General features: G+C 45.0%; 1 protein-coding gene across 1 annotated transcript in view; it reads left to right on the forward strand.

The window, feature by feature from the left end:
* The window catches only part of FRAS1 (Fraser extracellular matrix complex subunit 1), a gene marked incomplete at its 5' end in the record, with an annotated part of 344,413 nt that overhangs the window by 219,135 nt on the left and 99,731 nt on the right, over positions 1-25,547 (forward strand). The window contains 7 exons of the mRNA XM_081960316.1: positions 11,302-11,480; positions 12,706-12,822; positions 13,875-13,989; positions 15,653-15,790; positions 20,133-20,165; positions 21,825-21,956; positions 24,648-24,773. Of these exons, the coding sequence (XP_081816442.1) occupies positions 11,302-11,480; positions 12,706-12,822; positions 13,875-13,989; positions 15,653-15,790; positions 20,133-20,165; positions 21,825-21,956; positions 24,648-24,773 (840 nt within the window). The remainder of the gene's footprint in view (positions 1-11,301; positions 11,481-12,705; positions 12,823-13,874; positions 13,990-15,652; positions 15,791-20,132; positions 20,166-21,824; positions 21,957-24,647; positions 24,774-25,547) is intronic.

Here is a 25,547-nt window from a genome sequence, read left to right on the forward strand (position 1 = left end):
CTTCAATACGACTGCCAGCTAGCATGTCAATTGGTTACATTTGAGTTCCGTGCATTACTACAATCATTCTTTATACTTCATTCACATTAAATTGTGCATTTTAAATCAAAAACGATACCCACATTGTCCTTTAGCTACATTTGTTCTGAGAGTACTTTTATCAAGAGACATTCGTATTTATATTATTCAATGGCTAAACATTTTAACACTGACAACCTTCTATGAGAGCTACCACATTCTGTTTATTTATCGCCTAGGATCCCTATTTCTTTCCTCCATCCACCTATACCATTTATCCCATATCTGATAGAATTCTGATTCTTCTTTTCCCTGGATTTCTTTAGTTAATTTGTCCATTTCGGCACAGTCCATCACCTTTCTTATTATTTCCTCTTCGCTTGGGGTTAGCTTGTTTTTCCATTTCTGGGCATAGGCAATCCTTGCCGCCGTTATTATATGCAATATTAAGTACTGGATTTCTTTTTTGTATTTTGTAGGCAGTTATCCTAATAAGAAAATTTCCGGTTTCCAATCTATTTTAAATCCCGTTATTGCCTCCAGCCACTTTTGGATCTTTTTCCAAAACATTTTAGCCTCCACACAGGTCCACCATAGATGATAGTATGTTCCATGTATTGGCTCACGGTTTAATTAGGGCATCCTTTGGAACCCTGACATGCAAAAAGTGATGACATAACCCCAGGCACTACAACTGTCCCCTTCTTCTTTTGCCCTCCATCTTTCCCAGCATTAGGCTCTTCTCCAGGGAGTCCTTCCTTCTCATTAGGTGGCCAAAGTATTTGAGTTTCATCTTCAGGATCTGTCCTTCTAAAGAGCAGTCAGGATTGATCTCCTCTAGGACTGACCGGTTTGATCGCCTTGCAGTCCAGTGGTCTTATGGTCCAACTTTTCATAGCCACACATTGCAACTGGGAAAACCATAGCCTTGACTATACGCACTTTCTGGAAAGACTATATTGCCTATAATTATAATGATAGAAAGTTCCTACCTATATTCAAACATACGCGTGCCCTTGTGTCGCTGTGTGCCTTGGAAAAGAACATTTCTTCAGGCAGGGTCTGCACGTTTTTCATTGAAGTCACAAAGAAGTCTTCCAGATTTAAGAAAAACAAACTAACACTACGTGATTAGACTTTGCAGTTCCCAGGAAACGGGCTAGAAACACAAGTATTAGATGTAATGGTATTCCATACAGGCTAAGCTCTTCAGTGTTTGATGTATATTTGTTTGCAGCTGATAAAATACTTTAATACTTAAAATGCAGAGTGTGCAGAGAATGCTGCTTTAAAAAGGGTGTTATTGAAAACATCTTTTGTATTGTCAAGACGAGGTGTTGTCGGCGGTCGCTCTGCTTGTTAATTTGCGTTAGAAAGATTAATGTAAATCAGAAGTGTCAAACTCGATTTCATTGAGGGCCGCATCAGGGTTGTGTTTGACCTCGGGGGGGGGGGCGTGGTCAGCTCGATCTCACTCATGTCGGGGGTGCCTGTGGTGGCCCGAGCACTCTGCCAGGGAAAATGGGCTCTTGAGCTCCATTTTCGCTGGCAGAGGCACCGTGGGCCGGTCCTATTTCCAGGGCAGCCCTGTGGGTCAGATCTAAGCACTCCGCGGGCCGCATCCGGCTCCTGGGCCTTGAGTTTGACACCCCTGATGCAGACGACAAGACGCAGGTGGCCCTTAACTTAAGACCTTAGTTGGAACCAGTAATTTCCATGCTGAAGCAAGGTAAGTGAGCCGTGCCTCATTTTACAACCTATTTTTTTTTACTGCAGATCACTGCAGTTGTTAAGTGAATCATTAAGTTGTTCAGGAAATCTAGCTTTCCCCGTTTATTTTGCTTGTCGGAAACTGGATGGGAAGGTCTCAGATGGCAGTCACGTGACACTAGGGCGCTCTAATTGTTGTAAATAACTGCTGATTGCCAAGCCTCCAAATTTTGATCCTGTGACTCTGGGAAGATTGCAGCGGTTGTAAATGCAAAGACCGGTTGTAAATGCAAAGACCGGTTGTAAGTCTTCTTTTTTTCAGTGCCCCTTTAACTTAACGAATGGTTATCAGTCAAGGAATACCTGTATTTTATTTTCAGAGAGTTCTTATTACTTGCAGGGGGAGCTTGGTGGCTCAGTGGTTAAGATACTGGGCTCAAAGTCGACACTCGGGTTAGAGACCCGAGCTCCATGTGATGGGGTGAGCTCCCTTCCTCGCCTCAGCTCCTGCCAACCTAGTAGTTTGAAAGCATGCTAATGCAAGTAGATGAATAGGTACCACTTCAGTGGGAAGGTAAAAGCCCTCAATTACATCATGCTGGCCACATGACCACAGAAATGTCTTCGGACAGCTCAATGGCCTTGAAACAGATGAATACTGCCCCCTATAGTAAAATCCGCAGGGACTCCTTATTATTTGTACCTTTTCTTCTTTCTGAAGGTACTGTTCTGACCCAGACTTCCTTAAATAGCAAGAAGCAGAGTCTTGGTCCTGGCCAAATACCTTTTATTTACACGACTGTGAATTCCTTTCATTCACCGTCCACGAGGCTTGGCAAACAGTCTTTCAGAGGAATGTTTATCAACACGAATCTTATCTCGTTTGGCGAGCTGCCAAATAACTAGTTTCCAAGCACAGGACAACGCCAAAGTTGGCACAGAGTCTCTTATAGTCACAAACAGAACTTTCCACTCTTGAAACAACCAAAGGAACTAATTGTTTCCTGCAAAAGCTTCTCCCCGTTCGCTCCTCTTTTGTTTCCTATGGGAGGGGCCAATCACTTCCAAGGTGTGGCTTTACTCTTAAGTCATCCACCTTTCTTAGTTGTTCTTGACTTCCAGCAGTTCTGTGCATGCACACACTGGGAACAGGCTCCAGCTGTTCCTCTGCCACACTGCTGTCTAGCTCCCTCTCTTGCCTCCGACGCAGAGCCCTTGTCTGAGCTTTCCTCAGCCTTCAGAACAGACCCATGTTCCTCCCCAACCTTCTCACTGTCCCACTCTGCTACCAGCTCTGCTGGCCACTGGCGGGCCACAAAAGGTAAATCTTCTCTGGTGGTATCTTCTCAAAGATCTATTCAGCCCCAAACTGATGACAAAACCCAGAAATTGTTCCTTCAGGATGGGAAGGATGATAAGTCACCTTACTCCCATCATCTCAGAAATTACCAGAAATTGATAGATTTGTATAATACGGTCTCTCTAGACCTAAAATTAAATCAACATTAGGGAAGCACAGAAAGCTGAAATGTTTCTGTGTAATCTTCCGTATCCATTTCTCTCATTTTCAGTCTCGCTCAATACCCAGAAGATATTTCGAAGTCTTTCAACAAGGACAATTAAGTCCATCAATAGGGGGTTTTTTTTTTTGTATCTCTGCCTACCTCATTTGAGTTGAGAGTGGTAGATGTTGGGGGCTAAAGTAAAATGCCCCAACCTCTTTATTAATTGGCTCTATTTATAGCCACTGCAATAGGAAAAGAGACTCTTCGCATTTTCCGATACCTCCGTAAACCATCCAATAAAGAGTCTGCGGGTGTAATAAATAAAAATAAAAATCACAGTACAAAGCGGCACAATAAAACATCCTTAATACAAAGATCGGGACACGGTGGCTCAGTGGCTAAGACACTGAGCTTGTCGATCAGAAAGGTCGGCAGTTTGAATCCCTAGCACCGCATAACGGGGTGAGCTCCCGTTACTTGTCACACACACTACGGACATCACACAGACATCACAGTCTTTGTAACAATTTTGTAAAGTCAGATTTGCCCAAGATCAGTCTGGAAACAGTATATGACTGAACAGTATCACCTTTCCTAATGAGTATTGTTTATATACTGGTCGTACAACTTTTATAATCCCCAGGAATCAGAGGCTGAAAGTCTCTATGGGAGAAACAAAATTAACCTCATTTAAAGAAATCAAACATCTACCTGGAGGGAATCCTAGAAATGTGGCCTCTCCTAGGGTAATTTAATTTGGCTTTTTTTTTTTTTTAGATGCTAAGTCTAGTCAGACGGTTGCTAATGGATACCTCTGTGGCTGCTAGCTTATCTAATCTAAAAGATTTCCTTTAATTAAAGGAATCCAATTAAAGGAAAATTGAAGTTGGCACGTAAGAAAGCAAAGCGTAACCCTCCTCGATTATTTTTATTAATGAGAATATCCTTGGACCTACACAAACTCAGTAAAGCAAGGGGTGTCAAAAATTACAGATTATGGGGCTTAAGTTCCTTTTCTGTACTCCCCAGAACCTTTTTGCTGGGTGGGACATTTCTGAGCCTTGTTTGTTTGCTTGCTTGTTCAGGAAGGTGAGTTAAGTTAACTTAAATGCCTTAAGTTCTCAGCCTCTTTGTCTGGTGACATTTCTTAACCTTTCCTTGTTTGTTTGTTTTTTTAAAAGCAATGCTTTTCTTTATCAGTAGAGGGAGCTATAACATTAGCTGTAACACTACTCTAGTGCTCTTGCTCCCCCTACTGATGACAAAAAGAACTGCAGTTTACTTGAGGAAAATTTTGTTGCGACCTAACTCCATAAAGCTTTTTTTAAAAAAAATTAAGTAAAATAAAAATAATAAAGAGGAGGGCAGCATGAGGATATCCTGCTCATTTTTGCAACCCTGGATGGTACAATTCTTAAACCCGCCTCAGAACGTGCACACTCACGCAATAGTATTCTGAGGCGTCCTTGGTGCTGTCTGAGCTTGGTTATTTTCTTGAAGACATTTCGTCACCCAGCTAGGTAATGTCATCAGTGGTAGTAGGGAGTGGGTTTTGATCTCTGTTTATATTCTAGAGCAGGGGTGTCAAACTCAGTTTCATTGAGGGCCACATCAGGGTTGTGTTTGACTTCTGGGGGCCAAGGTGGGCGTGATGAGGGTGGGCATGACTAGGGTGAGTGTGGCCAGCTCAACATCACTCGTGTTAGCCTGTGATTGCCCGAGCACTCTGCCAGTGAAAACAGGCTGCAACCCTCTGCCAATGAAAACAGAGCTCTGCGGCCCTCCCGATGTCCATTTTTACTAGCAGAGACACTGCAGGCTGGTCCTTCCCTGTTTCTAGGGCAGGTTTAAGCACCCCATGGGCCAGATCCGGCCCCCGGACCTTGAGTTGGACACCCTTGTTCAAGAGCCGTGATGGCAAACCTGTCACACGTACGTCACAGGTGGCACGCAGAGCCCTCTCTTTATGCATGCGAGACATTGCCCCAGCTCAGCTCCACCACGCGTGCGTGCATCTCCTGCCGGCCAGGTGATTTTCGGGTCTCTGCCATGCATGGAGGCGGGTGGGGGCACATGCGGGAGATGTGTGTGCATGCACGATGGATGCATGGGGGTGCTCACCCCCCTACACCCGTTTTTGGACCCCGGAGGCTGCAGGGAGGCCGGCTAGGCCCAAAACAGGGCACGGTGTGTGTGTTGTGGGCGCATGCGTGGGGGAGTGTGGGGTGGTCACGTGCATGTACAGGGGGTGGGCCACAGGGGGTTGCACGCGCATTGCATTATGGGTGTGGGCACACATGTGGATTCGCTTTCAACCTGCGATGACAGAAAGGTTAGCCATTACTGTTCTAGAGGCTTGTCCCGTTGGTGTCCATGTTGGTTTTGGTGTCTCTTTGGTTGGACTGTTTACCGTTAGCTTTTTTGACAGTACCTCGATTGGGGTATTGCTTACCGTATTTTTCGGAGTATAAGACGCACCTTTTTCCCTCAAAAAAGAGTATGAAAATCTGGGTGCGTCTTATACGCTGCATACAGTATTTCTGCCTCCTGAAACCCTGCTCCCTTCACCAAAATGGCCATGTAGAGCCTGTAGGAGGCTTTCAGAGTGCTCTTGGGGGCTGGGGAGGGCAGAAATTTTGCCCCCCGCAGCCCCCAGGAGCACTCTATAAGCCTCCTAAAGGCTATGCATGCAATTTTTTTGACAAAAAATGGGCCGTTTTTTGCTTGTTTTTGGCCCACCTCCACCCCGCAGAAGCACTCTACAAGCCTCCTAAAGGCTACTTATGGCTTTTTTTGAGAGGAGGGAGGTTTTTGGGAGGTCTGCAGAGTGCAAAAACTTTTTTTTTTTTAATTTGCCTCTTCAAAACCTTGGTGCATCTTATACTCCGAAAAATACGGTGCTTCTCGATTGTTGGTCTGATGTTAACAGGTAGTTAAAAATAAATGCACGGGTGGCTGTAGTTCTCTGCGCACAGGAATCCTTCCTGTAGAGAGAAAGAATTGCCTTTTGCTCCTCGGTAAGGCAGAGGCTGGAATGATCCACATAAACCAATGATGGCTTCCAACAGCTTGCAGACCGTCAGTCTCAAATCAGCTTTAAAGCACAGAAGTCGGGCGAAGCACTGGAAATAGCACCGGCAGATCCTCATAAAGCATTGCCGGAAAGAAAACAGTTGCATCCAGGATCCCATTTAATGCTAAGATCGGTCCTCAGACTGTTTTGATGGCCTCGGTCAAAGAAGAGAATGAAGGCTGAATGACTGGGCCATTCCCAAGAGATCCATTCTAGGCTTATAAAACAGCCAGGAAGACTGTAGGAAGCTGAGCTGTACGGTTGCTGCAGTGTGTAAAGCGGGATTGTGATTTTAAGTACCGATACTACTACTGTCGACTTTGAAGCTGGGCTGACTGAGGCCATCTTGGAAGCTTCAGCGTTGCTAGAGTGGTGCTGAGGGATAGGTAGGGGGAAATAGAGATCGCTGGTGTCTTGTAGGCAAAACAAAATAGTTTCTATTCGTTGCTTCTTGTCCTGCCTTCAGATGCTTTGAAGAATAGCTTGACTCCCTCTTCTTTGTGGCAGCCCCTGAGATATTGGAACACTGCTATCATGTCTCCCCTAGTCCTTCTTTTCATTCAACTAGACATACCCAGTTCCTGCAACTTTGCCTGTTATCTGCATGAAACTTAGCGTTATATAGCAAATGCTCAGTAGGTAAATATGAAGTAGTCACCAAATTTCACACATCTTGCCTCCCATGCCTGTTCTTAGAATACCATGAAGACAGCTAGGCTTCTATATTAAACTGTTTGAAAGTCTGGTGATAGACACACATATCCTTTATAAGTGAAAAAATGAAATAAATATTAAATAAATGAATTACATTGAACTATTCCATTAAAATTGTATGCCTTTGCATAAGAGAATGACCGTTCCAGAACTTTGAATGGTCATTTCATGAGTGGTTGTAAGAGCTTCATGTACTGCAATACTAGACATGTCTGGAATCAGGGCAATTAGCCTTTTCGTTTGACACTGTGGGGAAAAGAGATTCAAACAAGTTCCAAGAAACTCCACCTTAATGAATGTAAATCATAATAATGGGATGTGAATAGAAGAGAAGAGAGAAGAGGATACAGAACAGCGTAGAGTAGAGTAAATATGGAATGGAATGGTATGGAATAGAATAGAATAGAATAGAATAGAATAGAATAGAATAGAATAATATGTCAGCATTCCAAATATCATCCAGAGTCCAAGGCATAGCTTTCATCAAAGTTCCAATTTAATAAGAGAGACATGTTGGTACAGTCTGTGGAAACCCGAATCTGAAAGCTTCCTGGGGTTTCCACCCAATTGAAAATTCATGACCTTGCCCCCACACCCACAAGTCCATCGCATGGTCCAATCTTCCACTGCCACATTGTTTGTTTGTTTGTTTGGATTTATATGCCATCCTTCTCCAAAAGGACTCAGGGCGGTGTACAACATTAAAAAACACACATCCCAAAAGTAAAAAAAAAAATTTAAATCCATATCCAAAAAACCAAACCGAATTTAAAAGACAATTGGCATTTCCACCCATCTAGGTCCGGTCAGGTGCAGAGGTGCGGAGACAAAGAATGACCTTGAGCTTCTAGAAAGGAATGTTTTATTTTGACAACAACCCATTCTACAATTATACTCCTTACTATTCCCAATTACCCCACTAATGAAACAGTATAGTAAAATAATAGAGAGTGTGGCAGGCCAAAGATCCTAACAGGAATATGACTGCAGGCCTGACATAATAACTTTATTGTCACTTTGAAAGTACGTTAATCGGCATACATTAAAATTAAATTTCTTTGCATACAGCCTCTCATAGGGTCCACCTCCAATAATTGAATCAATAATTGAATTGATGATTTCCTTCATCAGTTTCCAAGTTGTCTTGACTATAACTTGAGTTTCTGCTCTTAGGTTTCCTCAGCTAGGAACCAAACCTTACCAATTGCTTGGAACCAACCCCCAATACTTATTGCTCAGACTCGATGTTTCTTTAAATCAGGGGTGTCCAAACTTGGGAACTTTAAGACTTGTGGACTTCAACTCCCAGAATTCCCCAGCCAGCAAGTCTTAAAGTTCCCAAGTTTGGACACCCCTGCTTTAAACCCTCAAAGCCCAATTTAGTGGCTGTGGCATGAATGAAAAAGTTGGAGAGAAACATAAAGAGGAAGAGTTATCAATGACATGACAGATCAGCTTGGTGTGTGAGGTTATTTAATTGAGATGTATGCATTGTATGTAACTCAGGCGTTCGGTCTTTGCCCCCTCCGGGAACTGATTTGTCATAGAGACAAAACAGCCATATCCAGACTGTCATGGTAATAGAATCAGTAACTCTGGTGTCAAAACAGATTAAAGGCAGGAACGACTGTATCCCATTTTAGCCCAGAGGACTTCTGGAGGCAGGGACATGAATACAGAAGCTCACTACGACTGCTGCTGTTTTGATCTGAATGACTGTTGAGAGCGGTCCAAATGCCTCTAAAAACAATCCGGTTTTATAAAGCTTCTAAGATGCATCAGATTCTTCTTTTGGGCGATTTGCAGTGGAATGTACTGAGAAAAAAAACCTAATGTCCTGACCTAGGCTTCCCAAAATCACAAAGCAGACTCCTTGTCCTGACAAAACCCCTTTTTATTGAGCGAATGTGAATTCCTCTCATTCACATCCAGCAAAGTCCCGGCAAACAGTCTTTCAAGGGTGAATTGACAACCACAGACCTTATCAGGCTTGGAGAGCTGCCAGGCCGATAACTTCCAAGCGCAACGGCTGTACAAGAAAATATTTGGCAAGGAGTCTCTGAGAGTCACGAACAAATCTTCACACTAATTAAGTGAACTAATTGTCTCCTGCAAACTCCACTCCCCTTTTGCTCCTCTTTATTCCCTATGGGAGGGGTCATTCACCGTCCACCTGCGCCTTTACTCCTGAGTCGGCCCTTGTTCCTTAACTGTTCCTGGCAGCTCTGTGCATGCCCACATTGGGAAGAGGCTCCAGCTGTTCTTCTGCCCCACTGATCTCCGACTTTGAAGGCAGCCGATAACTGTCGGACGGCCCTGGCCCCATCTCTGCCTCTAACACAGAGCCCTCATCCGAGCCTTCCCCAGACTCCAGGACTCCTGGCCATGTTCCTCCCCAACCTCTTCACTGTCTGAATCTGGCACCAGCTCCACTGTCCGCTGGCGGGCCACAACACCTAAATAAGGAAACAAAAGATGACTTTTGGAGGTTGAAAGCTATCTTACTTGTAGTAGATGCTACCAGGGAAAAGTGTCTTCCTTGAAACAGGACATTCTTCTTCGGGAAAATCTGGTGTTGAAGATTCACAACCGAGAGGGTTTTACAACAGAGGAGTAACTGTCCAAAGCCCTGGCTGAAGCAGAAGTTTTTAAAACTTTCCAATATGGGAAGCAAAGGTGACCCAAAGTTGGGATATCCTTTAAATATAGGTAGTCCTAGACTTACAACAGTTCGTTTAGTGACCGTTTGAAGTTAAAACAGCAGTGTAAAAAGTGACTTCTGCTTATTTTTCACACTTACGACCGTTGCAGCACCCCGATGGTCACGTGAGCAAAATTCAGACGCTTGGCAATTGACTAAAATTTATGACGATTGCAGTGTCCCTGGGTCAGGCAATCCTCTTTTGCGATCTTCTGACAAGCAAAGTCAATGGGGACGCCATTCACTTCATAGCCAGGTTACTAACTTGACAAGTGGAGCGATTCACTTAACAAATGTGGAAAGCAAGGTGGTTAAATGGGGCAAAACTCGCTCAACAAATGTCTCAATGGAAATTTTGGGACTCAACTGTGGTCGTAAGTCGAGGACTACCTGTGCAGGTAATCCTCGATTTAGGACCATTCAAAATTACAATGACACAAAAAAAAAAGCCACTGACAATCCGCCCTTACAACTGTCAGAATATTCATGAACCGGAATAGGACATAGCAACAGGTCAGCCATTGGGGACTGGCTGGAATAGGACATGGTAACAAAGGTCAGCCAATGGATAGGCATAGCAACTAAGTCAGCCAATGAGGGCTGTTGGGAGCTGAGGCAGCAAGGAGCCTGGGCGTGGCTTAGGCTTAGCTTAACTGTCCTGTATAGAGGAGGTTCTCTTTGTCTGTATTAAGCTCTCAACTCACACACACACATACAGAGAGAGAGAGAGAGAGAGAGAGAGAGAGAGAGAGAGAGAGAGAGAGAGAGAGAATGAATCAGTTACCTGGGTGTGCTTTCTGGATTTGTGGATGACTGGATAAGTGTATGATTTGTTTAGTAACTGCAGTGATTTGCTTAACAGCCATGGCAAAGAAACGGTAGCAAAATCAGTTGTGCCTCACTTAACAACTACCTTGATTCACAATGGAAATCCTGGCCCCAATTGTGGTCGTAAGTTGAGAACCACCTGCATTAGGTGGCGCAGTGGTTAGAGTGCAGTACTGCAGGCTACTTCTGGCTGCCTGCAATTTGGCAGTTTGAATCTCACCAGATTCAAAATTGACTCAGCCTTCCGTCCTTCCACGGTGGGTAAAACGAAAACCCAGATTGTTGGGGACAAGAGGCTGACTCTGTCAACCACTTAGAGAGGGCTGTAAAAACACTGTGAAGCGATATATAAGTCTAAGCGCTATTGCTGTTATCTGTAGACTTACTTAGGAGCTGTGGTGGCGCAGTGGTGAGAGTGCAGTACTGCAGGCTACTTCTGCTGATTGCCGGCTGACTGCAATTTGGCAGTTCGAGTCTCATCAGGCTCAAGGTTGACTCATCCTTCCGAGGTGGGTAAAATGAAGACCAAGATTGTTGGGGGGCAAGAAGCTGACTCTATAAACAATTTCGAGAGGGCTATAAAACACTGTAAAGCGTTATATAAGTCTAATTGCTATAGCTATTGCTATTAGGATCCTTCACATCTCAAGGTCATAATTTTAGTGGTCTGTCAAAAGTACCATAATTTTGAAAACTGCTAACTTTCACCACCTCTAAGTATCCTCCTGTCTCTTTTCTCTGGGCTTTCCTAGGTGAAGTGGTGTTTCTGGTCCCCATGCCCGCCGATGATTCTGGATTAGGATGGCAACCTTTGGCCAGTGAAGGTAGAGCCACCCCAACGACCACCTTCACCCAACAGGACATCAACGAAGGTGTCATTTGGTACAGGCACTCTGGAGCTGAGACGGAGAGTGACTCATTCCGCTTCCAGGTATGTTAGGTAAAGGTAAAGGTTCCCCTCGTACCTATGTGCTAGTCGTTCCTGACTCTAGGGGGAGGTTGTCCTCTCCGTTTCAAAGCCGAAGACCCAGCGCTATCCAAAGATGTCTCCGTGGTCATGTGGCCGGCATGACTAAACACAGAAGGTGCACGGAACTCTGTGACCTTCCCACCAAAGGTGGTCCCTATTGTTCTACTTGCATTTTTACATGTTTTCGAACTGCTAGGTTGGCAGAAGCTGGGACAAGTAACGGGAGCTCACTCCATTATGCGGTGCTAAGGATTCGAACTGCTGAACTGCCGACCTGTCTCATCAACAAGTTACACCATCGTTAAGAATAACAAGTGCTTTAATTCGGTCTTATTTTATAATCCTTTAATTTTTGTTATGTGAATCCAAATTCTCTCTCTCTTTTTTTTTTTTTTGCTGGAAATTGGGGGTGGGTGGGGGGAAAGGCCGTATATCGGGAATCACGTCAGCGCAGGATGTTGCAACTGTTAAGTAAGTAAGCTCCCCGTTAGGAGAGTGAGTGTGCAGAGAAGCATAATGAGAGTGGTATGGAATAACACACACAAACCAGCATACAGGGACATCGAATAGTATAAAATATAGTAGTTTATTATTTGGAAATATAGAGGTATTCAGAGTCCAATTTACAGTCCAAGTCATACACAGTTCAGTCAGTCATTTATCAATGTTCTCAGTTAAGGAATGATCCTTCGAACACAGTCCAGTATCAAATAATCAGTTTAGTACACAAAGCAGCTAACAGTAGCAAAAACACAGTACCTCAAAATACACCGATCAGCATCTAACAGAGAGCTAACTGTCATTCTGGCTCCCTCTTATGGCTGCTTGAGGTAACAGCAACCAATCACATTACAGCAGTACTTAAAGCTACAGTACTACCATCCTGATTTATATATTGCTAACCCAACTGTTAGCTTACATTCCTAACAGCAACCAGTCATAAATGTGACCACAAGGTGGTGCAACAGTTGTAAGTGTGAATACAGGTCATAAGTCACTTTTCCCAAAGCTGTTGTAAGTTCAAATGATTGTTAAATAAATGATTGTAAATTGAAGATTCTCTGTAATCTCTGTGATCTGTAATCCCTCTGTTCCAGTAATCTCACAACTGCACTAGGAACCTATCTGCCACGATGCACAAAAGTCTCACTGCCTCTGTTTCCTTTGTGTAATGTCATATTTGCAGGTTTCTGGTGCAGGTTTCCCACAGACGCATCTCGAGACCCACCTGTTCAACATTGCTATCTTACCGCCTCACTTGGCGTCATCTGCGTCCTCCGCCAGGTCTGCTTTTCACATGACGGTAAGTCCAGAATTATATTTCTCAAAGAAGGCATGTTTCTTTATTGGGGGTCACTAATAATAGAACTGTTCTGACCGAGGCTTCCCGAGAGCCTGAAACAAACTCCTTGTCCCGACAAACAAACACTTTTATTAATTGACTTTAAATTCTTCTCATTCACATCCAGCAAAGTCTTTCGAGGAAGGATTTACAGTCACAGACCTTATCTGGCTTGGAGAGCTGCCAGGCCAATATCTGCAAAACTTGGCAAGGGGTCTCAGAGAGTCACAAACCAATAAAGCGAACTAATTGTCTCCTGCAAACTCCACTCCCCTTTCGCTCCTCTTTTATTTCCTCTGGGAGGGGCCATTCATCGTCCACCTGTGGCCTTACACCCAAGTCAACCCCTGTTCTTTAGCTGTTCCCTTCGTCTGGCAACTCTGCGCATGCACACACTGGGAACAGGCCCCAGCTGTTCCTCTGCCTCACTGATGTCTGACTCTGAAGGCAGCTGATAGCTGGCATACGGCCCTGGCCCCCTCTCTGCCTCCGACACAAAGCCCTCATCAGAGCCTTCCCTAGACTCCAGGACTGGCCCATGTTCCTCCCCAACCTCCTCACTGTCTGAATCTGCTACCAGCTCTGCTGGCGGGCCACAACAAGAGCTGCACTATATGCTTTTATTAGAGAATTATACAGACTTTGTGTATATAACAGATTACACAAGCTTCGTATATTTAATGGATCAACTGAGGAGTATTGTAGCTCATGTGGTTAGGATGCTGGGTTGACAGGCATCAATCTCACGTCCGAGACCCTAGTGCTGCTGTGGGGAGGGGTGAGCCCCGATCCTTCGCTCCAGCTCCTGCTGGGGATATGAAAGGTGGCCCCAACTGGGCATCCCCCAGTCAACAGTGATCTCACCTTCTGACCCTTTCAACCCAGAAGTCAATCCGATCCAACACAAGTGCGATGCAAATGGACCAGCGCCATCTATAGGACGAAGGTAGTAAAAAAAAAAGGCAAGACGGTGTATAAGTACACCTTTATCTCTCTAAATATCTATCTTTCAGGCACTAGAAGATCGTGTGACCCCTATTCAACCCCATCAACTGTCTTTTGTCAACGCGCAGACTCCAAGTGAAGAAATCACGTACAACGTGACTGTACCCTTGCCTCCAAATCAAGGCATGATCATTTCACATATATATATATTTTAATGTGATTCTTTTTACAACTGAAACCAATAGGTTGGTAACCAGGCAGCGGGGAGGGTCAGTTGAAGGATACTGAAGACATTTATAAATTATTTATAAATTAAGAAGTTTTGGGGAAATCATTGAACTTTCTTTGGTCAAAGCTGAAGTGTCGAAAGAGCCGTGGTGGTGTAGTGGTTAGAATGCAGCATGGCAGGCTAACTCTGCCTCTGCCAGCAGTTCGATTCTGACAGGCTCAAGGTTGACTCAGCCTTCCATCCTTCCGAGGTCGGTAAAATGAGGACCCAAATTGTTGTGGGCAATACTCTGTAAACAACTCGGAGAGTGCTATAAACTAAAGCACTATGAAGTGGTATATAAGTCAGTGCTATTGCTAGGAGGCCTGGTGGCGCAGTGGTTAGAATGCAGCATTGCGGGCTAACTCTGCCTCTGCCAGCAGTTCGATTCTGACCTGCTCAAGGTTGAACTCAGCCTTCCATCCTTCCGAGGTCGGTAAAATGAGGACCCGGATTTTGGGTGCCCGATGAAGGGGTATGTAAGTGTTCTTCCTATTGCCAAATGTCTGCCTCCATCTTAATCAGAGAGGCTTGGATGAAGCAAAATGGTTACCCTTCACAACTGGGAAATAGAGTGCACATTTAAATTCACGTACCTCCTTTTTGCGCTTCTCAGGGTGGTGAATTGAGGACTGTAGGTGGTTTCTGCAGAACTGTCGAATGTCAGATACTGAATGGAAGAGAATCCTGTGGCTGGGATTAAAAACTGAATTGGGGAAGAATCGCAGGGCATGTTGTCTGTATCATGTTTGAAGCAAACTTTACAAGTTCCAAAGACTCATATTTACACGCTCCATGATAGAGATTTTGGTGGCCATGAGCACCGCAAGCCTTGAGTTTTGATTAGCCCCATATAAAATCTACAGAAATCCGGATTGCTTAATCAGAAACTAGCCAGCCACACTTACCAACGAGTGTTAAGCAAGATGGAATGGCTGGTTGAAGGTTCAATAATTACTAAGCCAATGTGGGTTTAAGTGTTGTGGACGAAGCCACTGTGAAGTTGTGGACCCATCAGCAGCACAGAACATGGAACATGCTGCTGATGGAAGAACATAACTGCAGTCTTATGGAAAGCATCTGTGTTAGAATTCATGTATAATATTTGATTACTGTACTTATTTACCTAACAATTATAGATTGTGTATAGTCTACTAGCTGATAACCCGGAGTTACCCGGGTATTTATTTATAAGGGGAGAATTTCTGGACGAAACGTAATTTCTAATGTTGGATTTTCCCCCTTACCAGAGGGAGCCCCCTTGTGGAGTACTATAAAGCTGTTACCATGACAACTCCACTGCGCTGCACAGTAGAAGCTATTTTACGACAGTACAGTAGAAGCCATTTTAAGGCACAACAGGCTGTATCTTAATAGAACACACACCACGAGGGGTGTTAGGGGTGTCTTACCCCCACAGTATTTTTTTTCCAGAGAGTAAGTCATCTGTGCACCACGTTTGGCTGAAATTGCTCAAGACGTTCCAGAGTTATGCTGGAACAAATACACACAGCCATTTTTATATATAGAAATTGAGATTATCTAAGAAATAAATAAACTCTCTCTCCATTGAAACAGGCATGGTAGAGCACAGGGACAAACCGTTCTTCCCGGTAGCCTCTTTTACCCAAACTGACATCAACAATGGCAAGATTGTCTATCGTCCACCTAGTGCTGGATCGCATATTAAGGAGCTGATGGAATTCTCCTTTGCTGGTAAGAATTTAACCCACTGACTAGCACTCATTCATAGATTCCCATCCATAACTCCCTAACATTCTCTAAAAAAAAAAAGAGGGGTTTCTCAGCAACTTTTAAGACGAGTGGAGGTCAACATGCTGGTTGGGGAATTCTGGGAGTTGAAGGCCACACATCTTTTTGAGGTTGAGAAACATTGATCTAGCCCAGGGGGTGTCAAACACAAGACCAGGGGTGTCAAACACAAGGGATGTGGTTGGAACCAGCCCGTGGAGCTGTTCTGGAAAATGTAAGGGGGTGGTCCGCGTCGCTTCAGCCTGGTTTGCCCCATCCCGGCGGGCCCACATGTGAAGAGGAAACATCGGGCCAGCCTGGTCTTGGCTTGGTCTACATGACAGCAGTTTGGGGAGTGGCGTCAAGCTGGCCACACTACTCAGTCAGCTATGCCCAATGACTGGCATCAAGTTGGTCACGCCCACCCAGTTGGCCACGCCCCCACTGTCCTCCGACGTCAACCACAGCGCTGATGGTTTGACATCGCTGATCTAGACAATGGTTCAAAGGTTGAGCAACAGATGTTAACAATATTTGAAGGGTCTAAGATCCCAGCCATAAGAAAACCAATGAAGGACATGGAAGAACGCGGGGTCAAATGCCAACTAAGGAGCTAGGACATTTAAAAAAGCTTCTGCCAGAAAAGATATGTTTTTCCTTCTTAAAACAAAGCGTTATAATCAGGGTAAATGACATGGGGATATGTTACGCGTTTGCCCCAGAGATATAGAACATAGAATAACAGAGTTGGAAGGGACCTTGGAGGTCTTCTAGTCCAACTCCCTGTTCAAGCAGGAGGCCTTCTCCCATTTCAGACAAATGGCTGTCCAGTGTCTTTTTGAAAACGTCCAAGGATGGAGCTCCCATGATTTCTGGAGGCAAGTCATTCCACTGGTTGATTACTCTTACCGTTAGGGATTTTCTCCTTATTTCGGGTATGCTCCTCTCCTTGGCTAGCTCCCGTCCATCATTTCGTGTCTTGTTTTTTGGTGCAAGAAATGTTACGTCATTTTAGCCTTGCATTAGTCTTACGCTACAATGTTGAAAAGGCCATAAGGCTAACATTTTTGCTCTCACCATTAAGAACTTTCTCCTTAGTTCCATATTGCTTCTCTCCTTCCTTACTTTCCATCCGTTGTGTTCTGTCTCACCTTTGGGTGCCAAGAAATGTTACGGCCTTTACCGTAGTCTTATGTTAGAGTGTTAACAATGTTAGACTGATGGCAGAAATGTCATTTAGATACATTTTTCAGGGATGCTTGGTGAGTGCCTAACATGAGAAGAGCAACGAAGAGGATTAGGGGACTGGAGGCTAAAACATATGAAGAACGGTTGCAGGAACTGGATATGTCTCGTTTAATAGAAAGAAGGACTAGGGGAGACATGATAGCAGTCTTCCAATATCTCAGGGGTTGCCACAAAGAAGAGGGAGTCAAACTATTCTCCAAGGCACCTGAGGGCAGAACAAGAAGCAATGGGTGGAAACTAATCAAGGACAGAAGCAACTTAGAACTAAGGAGAAACTTCCTGACAATTAGAACGATTAATCAATGGAACAGCTTGCCTCCAGAAGTTGTGAATGCCCCAACACTGGAAGTCTTTAAGAAGATGTTGGATAGCCATTTGTCTGAAACGGTATAGGGTTTCCTGCCTAGGCAGGGGGTTGGACTAGAAGACCACCAAGGTCCCTTCCAACTCTGCTATTGTATTGTATGATGCTTCTCTTTGCCCGTCTGTTAGGTAGCAAAGGTCATGCCAAGGCCAATATCCTCATATTTAGGACTCCACAAAAGGAAATGGTGAAGAATAGTTAAAACACCAGCATCTTCATGACGGTGCAATCCATTCCAGTTTGTTGGGTGAATATTAATTCCGCCTTGTAGTGCAACCCGCTTGTAATTTCCCCCGTTCCGTCTAATATATGGCCCTCAGTGATTTGTGGGGCCGTGTGCATGTTTCACAATGAAATTTTACAGCAATTACACCGCTAATCATCAGATTAGTATCAGTTCATGAATTAACATCAGCTCATGAATTTCCCTGGGTGCCCATCAAATTGCTTGCACCGTTAGGCATTGCTTAGATGTTACACCTTAGATCAGGGGTGGTAGTCACTTACTTTCCCTACCGGTTCACAAATGTGAGCGGGCCCATATCTGCACATGCACTCAGCTTTCCGCGCATGCGCTTTGGCTAAAAAGAGTGCCTAAATGGGATACCATAGAGCTGGGGCGGGCGGGGTGGGCACCCGCGATTTCCACTACCAGTTTGGGGGAACCAGTCCGAACCGGCTGAATACCACTTCTGCCTTAGATGCGTTACGGTCCAAGAAGCTGCTATTTCTACATCTTCAAAAGGAACAAACCTACAAAGCCATCCTCCAGTAGGAACTTCGCGTGCCTTACCTGCTGTGTTTAGCCTGCCAGCACTGAAACACAGGGTGGATAATCCATCAAAATGAATGAGAGCGGGAAGGAAACGAGCTGCCAAAAGCTGAAAGACGGGCATTTTTCAAAAGTACTCCTTTTTTTTCATATTTTAAAGATGTATTTTGTGTCAGCCGTTGCTATAAACAGGCCTCGGGGACTTAAAAAGAGGGTTTTCCCCCCATGTTGTTAAAATTATTTTTAAATAAGATCCCCAAGGACTGCAAAAATGCTTGGACCAGAGTTGCATTTTATCTCCCGTCTTCCCACCATAGAATGGAATGGAATGGTGGGAAGAAGAGAAGGGAAGGGAAGAATGGAGTGTAGTGGAACAGAACAGAACAGAACAGGAGAATGGAATGGAATAGAAGTAGAGCAGAACAGAAAATATAGAATGGGAAGGGAAGAGAAGAGTTGAGTTGGAAGGGACCTTAGAGGTCTTCTAGTCCATCTCCCTGCTTAGGCAGGAAACCCTATACAGAAGTGGCCAAAAATGTGGAAATCTTTTGGGAAAAGCATATAGGTTTGATGGCTAACAACACCACTTTCTTTGCAGTAGTACCATAAAACTATATATCAATGGAAAGATAATTTCATCAAGAATGTAATGCAACAAAGTTTGTTCAATTATAATCATTCTATGAAAGGTTATAGCCAAATAACCAGAAAAAGGAAGATACAGTATATACATTCAGATGCCAAGTGTCCGAATTTTGATCATGTGACGCCGCAACAGGCCGTAAGTTAAAAAATGGTCGTAAGTCGCATTTTTCAGTGCCGTTGTAACTTTGAACGGTTACTAAACTTACTGTTGTAAGTCGAGGACCACCAGTGTTAATTGGCGGTCTTTTTTATTGACAGTCCAAATGGGTCACCTTACTCTAATACGTAGGACCGGATTATCAGGGTTATCAGGGGTGAAGTCCAAAAGGCCTTGAAATTCCAAAGCCCAGTTCTAAAAAAGTTTCTCTTGATCAAAAAAAAAAATCAGTTGTGAAAATCTCAGTTGGAAGCAAGAGAGAGAAAAGGCACAAAAGGATGTTTGATGAAGAGGCCGATTAATTACCTTAAAAAACCCGAGGAAGCATAGGAACTGGTTTTTTTAGGGACTCTTCATCCAACTTCTAATTTTTCAAGGACTTTTAACTGGAGCTTAAAAGTCAACATCTCAACATTTTTGGGAATGATTTCTGTCCCCCCCCCCCCAGTGAATCAGGCAGTAAACACTGAATTTGGAAGTATGAATGGCCACACTCGTGTTCCACCACTGGACTGAGAAACATTGTTGGAGATGCAGAGGACTGGAGAATTTCTAATTTTAGGACTTCCTCTAACTCAGGGGTGTCAAACACGATTTCATTGAGGGCTGCATCAGGAATGTGGTTGACCTTGAAAGGGATGGGGTGGGCGTGACCAATTGAGTGGGCGTGACTGACTGGGTGGGTGTGGCTGACGGTGGGCATGGCTAGCATGATGCCACTCCCCAAACTGCTGACATGTTTCCTCTTCGCATTGGGTAGACCAGGAGGCCCCCGCCGACCGGATCCGACCTCATCGTCGGCCGGATCTGGCCCGTGGGCCTTGAGTTTGACACTCCTGCTCATGGAAGCCTACCGCATTTTGCTTCAAAATAAAACACATTTTGAAATCTTCACCCGAATAGAAAACTCATTTTTCTGTCTTCATTATCTTAAAAACAGTGGTCTCGCATCCACTGAGAACGCAGTCAGTATTTCCAAATGCAGCTGGCCTTGTGTCCTTTCCCCTTCTACAAATTCTTTGTGACATCACACCTGTGTAGTGGATCCGTTTTGTTTTCTTTTGTGCGATTCTACCTGCTGCAAACAGGTGTGCTTTCCTAATCTTTTCATCTTCTTTAGGTCTTCCAGAATCGATTAGCTTTCGTTTTACAGGTATGTGGATATTGCTTGCACATCACTCAAAGTGTGTATTTATATTTCGTTCTATCTGTTTTGAAGACCTTAGGACCACCTAATAAACAGGAGATGTAGTGTTGAAATAGGAGTCTTGGTGATAGATCAAACACTGCGGACTCCTTGGTGCTTTCTAAGCTTGGTTATTTGTTGGCAGATATCTCATCACCCGACTAGATAATATTAAATTTATTTTTTATCCCACCTTTATTATTTTTATAAATCACTCAAGGCAGCGAAAATGCCCAATGTTCTTTCCTTTTTTTATTTTCCCCACAAAATAAGAGGGGTGAATTTTGCTGAAAGAGAGTGACTGCCCAAAGTCACTCAGCTGGCTTTCATACTTAAGTGGAACTAGAACTCACCCTCTCCTGGCAATTGGCCCAAAGTCACCCTGGCTTTCATACCTACATGGAACTAGAACTCACCATCTCCTAGTGGTTGGCCCAAAGTCACCCAGCTGGCTTTCATACCTAAGTGGAACTAGAACTCACCATCTCCTAGTGGTTGGCCCAAAGTCACCCAACTGGCTTTCATACCTAAGTGGAACTAGAACTCACCATCCCCTGGTGGTCGGCCGAAAGTCACCCAGGTGCCTTTCATGCCTAAAATAGAACTAGAACTCACCCTCTCCTGGCAATTGGCCCAAAGTCACCCAGCTGGCTTTCATACCTAAGGCAGGCTTAGAACCTAATCAGCTAAACCTGGAAATGTTGCTCTGGGCGGTCTTGCTTAGAGCCCCTTTAATGTTATTTGGTGTAATGGGATGTGAGAATGGCCTTGCAAGACCGAAGCAGGGGTTGCTCCCTAAAGAAGGATCAGCTAAACAAGGAAGGAACTTGCAACTATCAGTGGCCTCTGCGCATCTGCGCGTTAGGCACTGGACCAAGCGGTTCCTCCTCTTCCTCATCAGCCACCTCCAGACCTGGGGGCTGTTGACTCTCCTTCTGAGGGCTGATGGACGGCCCAGGCTCCGCCTCTGTCTCTCTTCGTCCACTCCATTCCCTCTTCCCCTTCGGAGTGCTCAGGTTGCCTTGATGCTGACCCCAACTCCCACTCCTAGTCCTCCTCTGATTCAGCTGCTGGAAGGGCCGGTGACCAAGAGGCCAAAACACCAACATTTTAGAGTTCAGCCAATCTTTCGCATCCACCTAAGGAAGGAATCATTTTAAGCCTGATTCTTTTATGCAACATACTGTAGTTTTCGGAGTATAAGATGTACCTTTTCTCCCCCCCCCCGCCCAAAAAAGAGGGTGAAAATCTGGGTGTGTCTTATACTCTGAATACAGCATTTTTGGCCTCCCAAAACCCCACCCCCTTTGCAAAAATGGACGTGCAGAAGGTTTGGGAGGCTTGCAAAGTGCTCCTTGGGGCTGGGGAGGGAAAATGAGCAAAAAAGGCCTGTTTTTTGCTCGTTCCCCCCCCCCCCCCGGAGCACTCTATGAGCCTCCCAAAGCTCTGCATGCTTTCCCCCCCCCCCCCCAAAAAAAATGAGGCGTGCAGAGGGTTTGGGAGGCCTGCAGAATGCAAAATTTGTATACATTTTTTTTTAGCTCTATAAGTATAATCATGCATCTTATAGTCCGGTGCGTCTTATAGTCCGAAAAATACGGTACTCACTCCAGTCCTTTCTTTCAGTGTCGGATGGGGAACATATAAGTCCCGAGATGCCGTTTACCATCCACCTACTTTCCACGGATATAGAGCCTCCCTTGTTCCAGATGACCGCTCCGGTGCTCGAGGTCAGCCAAGGAGGCAGAGCTGCTATTGGTAAGGGGGGGGGGGGGGGAGACTAGTTCATCAATGGGCTTCAGGTACACACTATGCTATATTTATAATACATAACGGTAGCAGTTCAATTAGGGGATTTCCCATAAATTACTTGGCACCAGTCCAGGAACCGGATGTTCAGTAGAGGAATTAAAGGGTCTGGGAACCCACTTTGCTGTGGACATCAGCGAAGAGAGGAAGATGTAGAATATAATTGAGGAAATCCATCTGAAAACATATCATATTTTCCGGAGTATAAGATGCACCTTTTTCCCTCAAAAAAGAGGGTGCGTCATATACGCTGAATACAGCATTTTTTTTGCCTCCAGAAACCCCGCCCCCTTCACCAAAATGGCCGTGCAGAGCCTTTAGGAGGCTTTCAGAGTGCTCCTGGGAGCTGGGGAGGGCAGAAATGAGCAGAAAATGGGGCGTTTTTTGCTCAATTTTGCCCTCCCCCAGCTCCCAGGAGCATTCTACAAGCCTCCTAAAGGCTATTCATGCCCTTTTTTGGGGGGGGGAAATGGGCCCATTTTGGCGAAAAACAGGCCGTTTTGGGGAGGTTGCAGAGTGCAAATAATTTTTTTTTAATTTGCCTCTTCAAAATCTTGGTGCGTCTTAATACTCCCAAAAATACGGTAACTCTGGGATCCCTGTGAGTTTGAACTGTTTCACGTGGAAGCATAATGGGGGATCTAGCTCTTACCTACGGTAGTTTTTATTTTAGGCTGACACAGGAAGGTGATATTGAAAGAGAAATATATCAACCAATGCGACCCTCTTTAGTTTCCCAAGGGAATAATCAAGCAATGAATCCAACTTCACATGTGTATATAATGATTTTGAAATTAAAAAAAGATGTTGAGACTCTAGAAAGAGTGCAGAGAAGAGCAACAAGGATGATGAGGGGGCTGGAGGCCAAAACATATGAAGAACGGTTGCAGGAACGAGGACTAGGGGAGACAGTCTTCCCATATGTAAGGGGCTGCTACAAAGAAGATAGGGCCAACTCCAAAGCATCAGAAGGCAGGACAAGAAGCAATGGATGGAAACAAAGCAAGGATAAGACCAACGTAGATATAAGGAGAGATTTCCTGACAGTTAGAACAATTAATGAATGGAACGAGTTCAGAAGATGTGGCTGCTCTGGAGGTTTTTAAGAAGGACAGCCATTTATCTGGAATGGTATATGCTCTCCTGCTTGAGCCAGGGGGTTGGACTAGAAGACCTCCAAGGTACCTGACACTTTCCAACTCTGTTATTAGGAAATCTGCCCTTCTACAGGTAGTCTTCCATTTAATGACTGTAATGATACATTCCCATTTTATGGTCTTAAGTCAGGGTGATTGCAAAGCGCATCACTCCTCATGACCGACCCCATTTTGCAACCTGTTGTTTTTGGTGGTGGTCTTTAAGCGAACATTGCGGTTTTTAAGCAAACCCCTGATTTGCTAAAACCAGAAGTAAATGCCAGTTGTAAAAACCACCATGAATGGCAGCCAGATGACTATGGGAGGTTGCAAAGAGCCAGAAATATGAGCTAGTTTCATAGCACCTGAAATGTCCCATGGTTGTGGGGGGTGGGTAGGCAGCTGTTGGATTTTAGAAGCAGGTTATATGTATCTTTGATAGGAGAAGAAGGGTCAAACGCGTCACCAGTTCACAAGTCCCTACGTGCCTGCAAGTAATCTAAGTCCATCCCACCTTTTATGCTTTTCTTATCTCCCGCTCATTCCCCTTATCTGTCAGTAGTTCAGATTCTTGTCGAGAGCTTAAGCTTGCAGGAAATCAATTATACTCATTTGAACTGCCTGAGTCTCCTGATTTCCCTGGGACTTAACACCTTTTGGGAGATCTGTCCTAACTTCAAAGCCATTAAGCGAGTGGTTGTACGTTGAGGACTACCTGTGCTATTATCGCTCAACAGCATACAAGTCGTTTTGATCAACGTTATGACCAGGGGTGGGATTCTACCGGTTCTCGGACAAACCGGTAGCTCTGATGTCAGCTGGGAGCGAACCAGTTCGCTCTGACTTTGAAGTGGGCCCGCCCAGCCGCCCCAGTGGTGGGTTGCTCTTATCGTCACTACTGGTACGTTGCTCGTGGTCTGTTCATGCACATGCACTCCACCGACCCAGCTGCCCATCGGAGGTCACGCCGGCGCCGCACGCTGCGCGCGCATGCGAAATTGGTGCAGTTGCTTCAAAAACAGGTATGGAACGCGGGCAGGTGGGTGAGCCAAATGAGCCACCCTACCGGTACAATGGCCACTGCTCCCGACGACTACCGGTATGACCGTACCGGCTGGAACCTACCATTGCAGCCGCCCCTGCGCTATACTCATCTATATTTCCTTTTCCGAAGCCCAGGTGATTGGCTTGGCAGAGTGGATTGCCGCGCCTCAGCTGTTTCATTCGCTAGCAGTAATGCCGAAGGTGAATTTTCTGTAATCTGCGCAAATGTGTGCAGTGAATGCAAAGCACGTGCTGAGCGAACTGGTTGTTAAACCGCTAGGATCCCATAACCTCCTGGTTATGACCCAAGGTTTTTTAATATGTCAATACTCGAAATGCCACTGACTCCCCTATCTACGCTCTGCTCTGACCTGCTAATAAATTGCATTTCCCTTGGCGATCAGAGGCTAAACATCTAAATATACTTTGCTTCCTCCCTCTCTATATTTGGGTGGTTAAGGAATAAAGCTGACCCTGAGTGACAGGCACATTGCTGCTGAGGATCTCTTCTTCGAAGTGGTAGAACCTCCTCACCATGGAGCTCTTCTCAGACATGGTTCTGGATTCCCGGTCTACATGGCAACAGGTAAGCTTGGAGGAAGTTTCTCGTGCTGTTTTGTCCGTCACCTTTTAGGTCAAAAGACACGCCTGTTAAGAAGAAGCAAAAATCCACTGAAGTGCAACACAAATGCTTACCGGTAGCCCTCACTTAATTGTTCTGACCGAGGCTTCCCAAGAGCATGAAGCAAACTCCTGGTCCTGACAAAAAATCCTTTTATTAATTGACTGTGAATTCTGCTCAGACACATCCAGCAAAGTCTTTCGAGGGAGGATTTACAGTCACAGACCTTATCTGGCTTGGAGAGCTGACAGACCGATATCTGCAAAACTTGGCAAGGAGCCTCGGAGAGTCACAAACCAATTAAGATAACTAATTGTCTCCTGCAAACTCCGCTCCCCTTTCACTCCTCTTTTATTTCCTGGGGGGGGGCATTCATCTTCCACCTGTGGCCTTACTCCCAAATTGACCCCTGTTCTTTAGCTGTTCCCTTTGTCTGGTAACTCTGCGCATGCACACACTGGGAACAGGCTCCAGCTGTTTGTCTGCCTCACTGATGTCTGCCTCTGAAAGCAGCTGATGTCAGATGGCCCTGGCCCCCTCTCTGCCTCCGACACAGAGCCCTCATCAGAGCCTTCCCCAGACTCCAGGACTGGCCCAGGTTCCTCCCCAACCTCCTCACTGTCCGAATCTACTGCCAGCTCTGCAGGCCACTGGCTGGCCACAATATTAATGACCGTAATGAGGAACAGCAAGTCTGTCACAAAGTGGTCATGGTTGTTAGCATCAGTTAACACACAA

Source organism: Natrix helvetica (assembly GCF_964273705.1).
Source record: "Natrix helvetica genome assembly, chromosome: 7".
NCBI lineage: Eukaryota > Metazoa > Chordata > Lepidosauria > Squamata > Natricidae > Natrix > Natrix helvetica.